This window comes from Pinus tabuliformis, chromosome J, assembly GCF_031772625.1.
Source record: "Pinus tabuliformis cultivar Carrire ecotype Pingquan chromosome J, CPIR1, whole genome shotgun sequence".
Lineage (NCBI taxonomy): Eukaryota > Viridiplantae > Streptophyta > Pinopsida > Pinales > Pinaceae > Pinus > Pinus tabuliformis.
This window is the reverse complement of record NC_142295.1, coordinates 206,075,629-206,085,429: the sequence shown is the minus strand read 5'-3', so window position 1 is coordinate 206,085,429 and position 9,801 is coordinate 206,075,629. Positions and strand designations below refer to the sequence as shown.

General features: G+C 41.8%; 1 protein-coding gene across 1 annotated transcript in view; it reads left to right on the top strand.

Annotated features, from left to right (window-relative positions):
* Positions 1–216: 216 nt before the first annotated feature.
* The window catches only part of LOC149226404 (D-amino-acid oxidase-like), a 70,217-nt gene continuing 60,632 nt past the window's right edge, over positions 217–9,801 (top strand). The window contains exon 1 of the mRNA XM_089377479.1: positions 217–1,187. Within this exon, the coding sequence (XP_089233605.1) occupies positions 290–1,187 (898 nt within the window). The 5' untranslated portion in view covers positions 217–289. The remainder of the gene's footprint in view (positions 1,188–9,801) is intronic.

Below are 9,801 nucleotides of genomic sequence, written 5' to 3'. Positions count from 1 at the left end.
TTTTTTTCTCTATCAACTTTCATTAAGGCTAAAACTATAAGTCCAATCATGCCTTATATACCACTTTGAATCAAGTCATAATTTACCATCTTTCTTTTTTCTTTGTCGCCTTGTATTAACACTAAAATCACAAATAATTTCAATCATTCCATGTGGACAACCTTAGATTGGATCAGGCCATGAATAACATATATCCTATGCTACAGACTATGCCATATTCCTTTTCCTTTCTCCACCCTATACATTCAAGTAGATATACATTTCTATTTATATCTATATACACATAAAAATGGTATTCACACTATGTACAACATCTCTGGTTAGCACTACGATTATCACTGGCCAGTCCACTCGTGCACTGCTCCATATCAGAATGGAATCATCCTCAACTTCCACTTCCACTTCCTCTCCGAAGAAGAAAATCCTAGTCTGTGGAGGAGGCGTTATAGGGGTCTGCACCGCTTACTTCCTCGCCAAGAGAGGAGCCCAAGTGACACTGATAGAGAAGTCCGGTATAGCATGCGCGGCCTCGGGCAAGGCGGGGGGTTTCCTGGCCTTAGACTGGTGCGATGGCGGCCCGGTCTCCTCTCTTGCAAGGGCCAGCTTCCTTTTGCATCAACAGCTCGCCGAAGAGCTCGACGGCTCGGCCTCTTATGGGTATCGGCGGTTGAACACTCTCAGTCTCGGTATTCAAGAACAACTCACTTCGAATTCAGAGAAATCGGGCCTTAAATCCACTTCGCATTCAAAGAACTCGGAGCTCATTCCGTCTTGGGTCGATGGCAACGGTGCTGTCAATCCTGCCTCCATCGGAACCCCTCAGACGACTGCCCAAGTTCATCCCCAGTTCTTTACCAGGGCGGTTCTCTCGGCCGCGGTTGAGAAGTATGGTCTTAACGTAGTCATGGGGGAAGTGCAGAAAGTGGAATTGGAAGGGGGCAATGAGGTTCGTGGAGTGGTTGTTGATGGAGAATTGGTGGGGGGCGATGCTGTTGTTCTGGCACTTGGGCCCTGGTCTTCTAAGAATGAAGTGATTTCGGGTCTGTTGAGGATATCTGGATTAAAGGCTCACAGCATTGTTCTTAGGCCACAGAAGCCGGAGACAATCGGACCGCAAGCTCTGTTTCTCAAGTACGTGACTGCTCAGGGAATATCCATGGATCCTGAGGTGTATCCCCGTCCCACAGGTGAATTGAATTTCAGTTTTTTTCGTTTCTTTTGTTCTCTCTATATATTTCTCTTTTAAGTTAATTTATTTGGAAAAGGGCTTCAAGAAACTTGCCCCGATCGCTGAGGACCTGCCCAGCAAAGAGCTGACTTTAGGTGCCAGGGTCGAGGAGTATCTATTTGACTTGTGTCGGGGCAAAATCTGACCTTAGGTTTCCAGGTTTGAGGGGTATATATTTCAATTATCAGGTCTTGCATCAGGGTTCATCCTTAACTCATGCTATGCTGCTGGTCGGGCATTCCACAGCAAGAATAGGGCCCTGGTTGACGGCTTAACATTATGTTACCATAATAGAGAAACCTAAAGCAGAGCGTGACGTTCCAATACTGAAACTGAAATAATTTTTCAATACGCGTGCAAAAATGTTTTGAAAAAAATGAAAATTTGAGGAGATCAATCTATTCTACAAATAGATATATATACAAAGATAAAATAATATTATTAATGGCAATAATAAGTAGGTTATTTGAAATAAAAAGTACATCTAGGTTTAGGTTCAGAACATGGTGGGTGTTGGAATTGTTAACTCTGGTCTTATAGCTTAATTTGTGATATTTGATCATACTAGATTGTGGTTTGTTATTGTACTCAACATTGTGAGGCATAGTTTGGTTATATGTGAGAAATTTGTTTCTAAGTTGTAGGAGGTTGTTAAATCTAGTTAGGTATGTTGAATGGTGTCATTATTGATATCAACGACCGTTCTTGAACGCTCTTAATATAGATCATGATTACATAAGTGGAAAACCTTCAATGCACAAGTAGCCCTGGAAAGATGGCAGAAAACCCTGGATGCATTGCCTATTGTTGGCCAATATGACATGGCAATTCATGATTGTTTGAGTCTGGACCATCCTTATTGGATTCTCCTTGTCGAACAGTTTCCGGTGGTATGTGGCATGCCCTGAGAGCCCTAACAGTTTGTGAGTTATGCCTATTTGAAAACGAAGGACCCATCCTGTGGGCTAAAACCCCACAGGGTGTTGATGTGGCAATCCTCCATTGGCTAGCATATCAATTCAAATCATGGGTATTGGGCTTTCATCAATTCTTAAGGCTAACGTTATCCTTGAAGGCCTGAAAAATTCTTTTTATATATCTACCAGGGGTCTTGGCTTCAAAAATTAAATCCTAAATTCCAAAAGGGAAGGGGCCTCATCCCTGGGTTTCATTCTAGTTAAAATTCAAAATTACAAAAGGGGATTACCTTCATAAAACTCCTCCAACGATTCACTTTTAGAAGCCCCTTTAAAGTCCATAAAAGGCATTCAATCTATCGTCCTAGGCAAGCACTTGAACGAATTATCTTGTGATATTATCTTCTGCGAATCTTTTCGGTCCTATGGAAGCATTGATCTGACGTGAGGCAGATCAAAGAGGTCTTGTTGGTTTGATGCATGAGTTTTATTATCTTATCTTGCAGAGGGGTCTCGGCTCCATTCACAATTCAAATTCTGAACATAAAGGACACATGTGGTGAAAAGTGCAGGGCTTTAAAACAATAACTCTCCGTCCTGTGATTCTAAGATATTTACGAATTATCCTTGCGGCCTTGGTCTAATCATTAAGAGTAATTTCTGTGGTGACAAACATCCTCCATTCACAATTCAAATTCTGAACATAAAGGACACATGTGGTGAAAAGTGCAGGGCTTTAAAACAATAATTTTCCGTCCTGTGATTCTAAGATATTTACGGATTATCCTTGCGGCCTTGGTCTAATCATTAAGAGTAATTTCTGTGGTGACAAACATCTGAAACATGTGCGGTTCATTGATTCATTTATCCTGTGGCCTAGGTCTTGTTCTGAGATACACCTGTGGTCTTGTTTTAATAATCCTGGGCATGATTTCTGAGTCACATTAAGGGGAAACACGTGATTGTTGTCTGTACTTCAGCGACCTTGATCTACTTCAGAGGCATCCTTATATATGCGGCTTCATCTTTGGATGGTTTAGATGTTACAATGGCTTGATGATTGCATCGTTTGGGTCTTTTCTCAGTGCCTTGTAGGCCAGCGAAGGAGGTGAAGACTGTGCATGATCCATAGCATAGTTGTGATCTGTTTGAGCTCCATAAAAGGGCAGAGATCTAACTCAACTCCTTGACGAATTTTGTGGACAACCTTTGTAATTTGAAGTATTGTTTGAGGCTTGGTTTAAGTATAGCTTTTGTTATAGCATTTGAGCCTTGCGGTCTTGACTGGTTGGCATTGGTCCCTCATAAATCACTCGTTGGTTGGATCTTGTGTGACAATTATTGTACAATGAATTGATTCTCGGCCTATTATAAAGGAGTCACAATTATATTACAGCTTGGATCCTTGATCATTGAAAAGGTCTCACTCCTACTACAACATGTTTTCACTAGTACAAACAATCAACGGTGAAAGGCTGTGCCTTATCTACAGTGATGTGGGTCTGAAGTGTCTTGTATATGTTTATATTCTTGTTTTGTGTCTGCCAAACAAAACCGACTATAGCAACAAGTTCAAAGTTTGATTCGTTACATTCACAAAGAAATTTTAGGGTGACTTGAAAAGCAAACAAAGGTATGATCTTTTATAAGCAAGAATAAAGGTATGAATATTCTGAATTCTGAACCTGGGCAAAGATTCTTAGTTGCTGCTTTAGTTTGGAACTGAAGGCTAAGGGTTTTTTCTACTAAGAAGTCTGTTGTTAGGGCTTTTCATATCTTCAAGGATTTTGGGCTATATCATCACTTTACAATCAGGGTTTCTAACCTTTTTGCAGCAGTCTAGTACAATATTGATATTATTTCTAGTTCACAACGATTTCATCATTAAAAGTCTGATTCTGTTCAACAGTAAGGGTTTCAAGGTTATAAGCTAGGGTCTCATTGTTCTGTCACTTGGACCTATTTATGCTATAGCGACATATACATGACTTTGTGATAACTGTAGTTGACAGTGATACTTGTTGATGCTTGTGTACTTGATAGTGATTGACTTGATATTATTTGTATATTGCTTGCATGCTTGTCCATATGATTATCTTGATATCCTTGTGCTAGAAAGCTAACATATGCAGGTGCTTCATAGCTATATCTGAGCAACTACAAGACATATGCCAGTAGGCATCTTTGGGTAGAACTTGAGCAATTGCAAGAAGGTCATAGAGCTGACCCAAGGCATCTAGGACTGGGCCATCATCAAACATCAGTGCCAGCAACATATAAACTGGTACTTGCAGTAGCATATTGATTGATATTTCGTTCGACACTGTTGCAGCAGCATAAGGTCAAAAACAAATTGAGGACAGTTGGTTTGGGCGACTGCTCCATGAGCTTCTTAATGCATATTCATTTGTGAGCATTGCAGTGTTTGTGTCAAGGGAAACTGTGGTTGTCGTACAATGATAGTGTCAAGGTGGACAACAACAACTACATTGGCAGCAATAGTAGTAGTGGCAGTAAAAGAGACATGACTAGAGGCAAATTTGATTGACAAAAGATCAATGTGTAGATTCCTGTTTTCGTAATTCCCTATTGATATTGAGCACAAGGGGATCTAGTCTGAAAATTGTGAAACATGGTTTGCCGGCTAATCAGGGTGGCATGGTGGTGCACGACAGGAGAGTGGAGTCTCCTTCAGGTCGGAGCCTGAGAACACTTTAGGGTGGCAAGGTGGTGCTAAGGCAGGTCGGTGCTTGCACAGTGTGTCAGTGCATCCTTTTAGTCAAAGCTGATAAAACACATCCAGGTTTGAATGCTTTCCTGAAGGTCAGTCATCACAAAGCCAGGGCAGTAGGGTGGTGTTACGAGATAGGTTGCAACCTGTTGTGAGGGTGGGAGCCTCCAATCAATTGTAGCTGGTGAATCGTGTCTCCATTTAGTTGTAGCTAATAAACCATAGTAGCTGGTAACCTAGTAAGGGTCAGAGCCTCCATCCAGTGGGTGCTGGTAAAACGAATCTCCATATTTATATTCAGGGAGTTTGAGGCTTCCTTGTGTAGTTGCACTAAAGTGATGCACTGAGTTAAATATAAAAGAATTCCATGGTTTTCTCCCACATTGGGTTTCCGCATAAATCTCGTATGTACTGTCTTTATTACTGCACATTGTTGAATTGTATTGTTTACTGTTTCTGTTATGTGACGCTGATTAATGTGAACTTAATGTTGTGAAGATTAAAATTAACGGATTGATTAGAATATTGATTCACCCCCCTCTCAGTATTTCCAACAAGATATGAGAGATTCTCTTCAACTAGTTGGTTCCCATCTTAGTGTGTTGTTGAGATATTCTCTCAACAAGTTTCATTGTCACTTCCAAAAAATGTGTTTCATTGTCTTTGAGCAAATGACAAAGAGGGAAAAGGTTGTCAGAGAGCCCACTCTAAATGAGCCTCGGATGGGATCCTTTGTTACATGACAAGCTAGTGAAATACTTGCATCTTATAAGAATTAGTCACTAGGAATTATAAAAACAACATCCACAAAAATCCAATTTGGGAAAAAAGTACATAATAATTTATTTATTATTATTTTTTTAAATTTCTTAATATTTGCGGAAAAATATTTACAAACAATAAAGCAAAAAGTGAAGGGGTATGTACAATGGAATTCACAACCTTTTCGATAATGCTACTAAACTGAAATAAAATATGAATATGCTATGGGATCTAGAGTTTGGGTATCTTTGAGCAACAACGCTCCCTTAGCTAGGCGCTGATGGCATACCGCATCATGCGACATGGTATAAAAGTAGATAGAGAGCTATCCTTGTGCTGAAAAACAGATCTACACATGATCTTCTAGAGAAATAAGGTTGAGATCCTCTAGCACTGTGAGATCTTAGTAAAGGCAGATGGAACTAGAGAGCAACAATCTCCAAAAAAGGCAGCACACCAATGAACTTGACCATACAACAAAACTAAATACTGATCCTAGAAATACTTCCAACAACTCTTAGCAAATTGGCACTTGGTTTTCCACGATATTGGAGTCTAGGATAGAATCTTAAATCATTGACGCTACCTATCCAAGTATCAAACAAACTACTTTGCACAACAAAATAATATACAACAATAAATCTACTAGTGCACAAAATGTGCATAACTTTTTACAAAATTTTACAACAACCCAACTTCGTTATATTAATCAAACTGATAATACAATAGTCTAGGGCTTCTATACCAAGGATAATGGCCCTCATACATCCACTAATATAATACAACAACAACTAGGGCTTGGTGTCGGTCACTACGACAACCAATCTACCCTGAACAAAGTACTCTGATCGTCTAGCTAATGTAGAGGTCCTCACAGCTGCCTTGGTTGTACCCTGTACACATCTACCCATCCTTTGGCTCCCAATCCCATTAGCAACTCCAATCTACCTCTATCAATGAACCAACTCCATTAGGCCACTGAACTGGGCTCCACCTGCTCTCTCATTGACCATTAGTCCTTTAAAACATCAACACATCGAGACTCCCGTCGAGTTGTTCACAACTCTGTTTGTGAACAACTCTCAACTACCCACTGTTGCTCCTCAGCTCTTTAGGGGCCTTCTTCCCACTAGTGCTTTCCTGTGCTGCCCGATGAAGACAGACTTAGGGCCGGAGGGCTTCCCACTATCACTGTCGAATGCCCTTCTCCAACAATGAACTTAGGGCATGGAGGATTGCCCAACTTCTGTTGTAGATGTCCTTCTCCACAAGGCAAGTTTAGGGCAACTCAAACTGCTCCTGGATGATTATACCTATGAGCTCTTCTTTTGCCACTTCTAACAATCCCTTAGTCCTTCAAGGGCTTGGTCCTAGGGCTTGAAGCAAGCCTCTACAATCCTCCACAAGTTGTTCTTTAGGCTGCTCCAATTAACCCACTTCTAGCAGCCTAAAGTCCTTCTAGGTCCCTGCGCTTAGGGCTTAGATTTGGTCCACTCTCACACTGCCCTCCAACAGTCCTCAAGCGTTCAATACAATGCCCTCTCCTAGGACCTCTCATCCACTAACATCCAACCATCAACAAGAAGTCATCTGCAACTCACTGTTGCTGTTTCTTGCCTTGGGATTTGTGCCACCTTGAGCTCTGGTTAAGGCTGAAGTTAGGTTGCTACAACACCTAAAACATCACTCCTATCTTTGTGTTCCCTTGTTTAAACACCTATCACCCTTTGCTGCCCTTTCTAGGCCTTCTTCACACACTGTTTAGCCTTGGGATCCTCTTCAAAGCACCCTACAGCCTACGGTTTTGCTACAACAATAGGTCTCAGCCTCTGATCAAAGGGTTACACCCTCTGTTATAACTGCGTTGTCTCCTTAGTAGCTGCGGGTAGGGAAGAAGGCCCTAGACTTTGCCTATCGACCCTCCAAACTTCCTCCACAAGTTACTATTACTACAACATTCTATACGACCTAGAACAGAGGCACAATACCATACACAAATAGCACAAAATTCACCAAACATACCTTTGAATCAACGACTAAGATCTGTACATAAGTCTACTCTAAAATAAGCCAAGACACATCCTCCAATCCTCTTGTTGGGTGCCTCAGACCTGTGGCCCTGCTGCTCAAGGAATCTGCACCCTAAATAGACCCAAAACTTGTGCTCCTTGCCTCTCTTCTTCGCTTGTCTCAATCGCTGCTAATTTCAGAGCCAACCTTTGGATGGAAGATGCACTTTGGATGTGTAGAAATGGCTCTCACATCACTCCAGTTTATATCTAACCATATGGTGTTACCAAACATTAATTTGGGCAACCATAGTACTCAAGCCGACTTGCTCTAGTTGCCAAATTAACCTACAACCACAGAGAAAAATTCATATCTCATCATAGACACCTCAGATTTGAGTGATTTTTGCTGCCCCTTTCTCCTCCAAGGGTCCTCTAACACCTCCATGTCAAATCACTCAAATGCCTCATGGATTCACTCCCACCAACTTGGGTGCAAAGCCCACATGCTTGGATTCTAAGCCCACAAACATGTTTGTGTGCCAATTCCTCCAAAACCCACTAGCCTAGGGTTTGGAGTACCTCCCAAGCTACAAATCTCAACATTCCCTCTTAGCGAGGGAGGTACTTCCAACACTAGCAAGTCTCTATCATCATCATCACTGACGACATTAGCCCATTTGGCATCCATCGCTACAACATACTCTGTAGAATGAACTCTGTAATCTCGGTAGTGCCTTTGCCTCATTTCATTTGAACTTGAAAATCCCAACACTTCCATAGGGTTGCTCCCTCTGAAGCTAGACTCCCTCTAAGTCTACATGATCTCCTCTGGCTCAACCTGTCACTGATCCTGTGTCCAACAAGGTTAGTCCAAGTTGTGGTCGAACACGGGCCATCATCACTGCAACCCAATCCTACAAGCACTCATCCTCTTGGATCAAATACAACTCGTGCACATCCCTCCAATCTTGGATATCCAACATTGTGATCCAATGAAGAAACTAGCCCGCCAATCGGCAGTCCATTGTTGATTTGGGGTAGCATCGGATGTGCTCTAGCCACGAAAATTGGTGGAGAGGCTAAAGCACACGAGATCTCCGATACCTAGAAATGGTTTGGGCAGGATCTAACCAGTTTGGGAGATATTAAAATAATTAATATTTTTAATGAAGTCCCTAAGTCTAAACTTAGGGAAAATAAAATATTAATTTGAATTAATATAAAACTGAGTTAGAATGGTCCAAAATTCATGGATCAAGCCAGATCTAATCTTAGTCGTTGATTAGGGACTTAATCTCGGTCGTTGAATTGTCAACGAGAAAAGTATAAGAGGAGGCTTGAGGGTCACTTGGAGAACACACCGAGTTGATCAAGAATTCAATTTTCTGGTGCAGGGCTTGCTGAGGAAATCGAAGGAGTGATTAGAGTTGCAGCTGAGGGGCAGTGAAAACAGAAGCAGAGAGGTAGAGAGGGTACCGGGAGCATCAGCACAAAAGCCGGGAGAGAGTTGATTCAGAGCCAGCTAGAGGCCACGCAGAGGCAGCCAGGAGCTGCGTAGTGCCAGAGAGAGCCAGCGTGGGTGACGCAGAGGTTCTAGAGGCTAACGCAGGGCGAGTTGGGTTGACGCTGGGCCAGAGAGGCTGATGCTGTCCCTAGAGGCAGACGTTGGAGATTTCGTGGGGCAGATTGGAGCTGAGAGCTATGGGATTGTTCATCCGGGGTTTTAGCCGGAATATCTGTCTTCGACTGAGAGGTACTACTGCCGAGATCATTCTCTGTTGGGTGAGCTGGTTTGGCACCCAGATTGTATTCTGAAACTGCTTAATAATAAAACCCTCAGATAGCTACATCGGTTTTCGCTTTTCTGGGGACATTAGTCCAAAAACAACGGTGTCACTTGTGTGCTTGTTTTTCCTTCAGTTGATGATCTGTAATGTGTTGAGCATGTACTTGTATTTATTTTCAGTATTTACATGGTAAATAACTTGTTAATTAAACAAAACAAGTAGGCAAAAATAAATCAGAAAGTACATGAAGGATTTCTAACAACTAGACTTAGAAATTCCAACATGGTATTAGAGCATGGTTGCAGATCATAGGATAATTGAGGGCATCAGCCGAGCAGAGCAAGCAGCAACAAAAACAACTGTC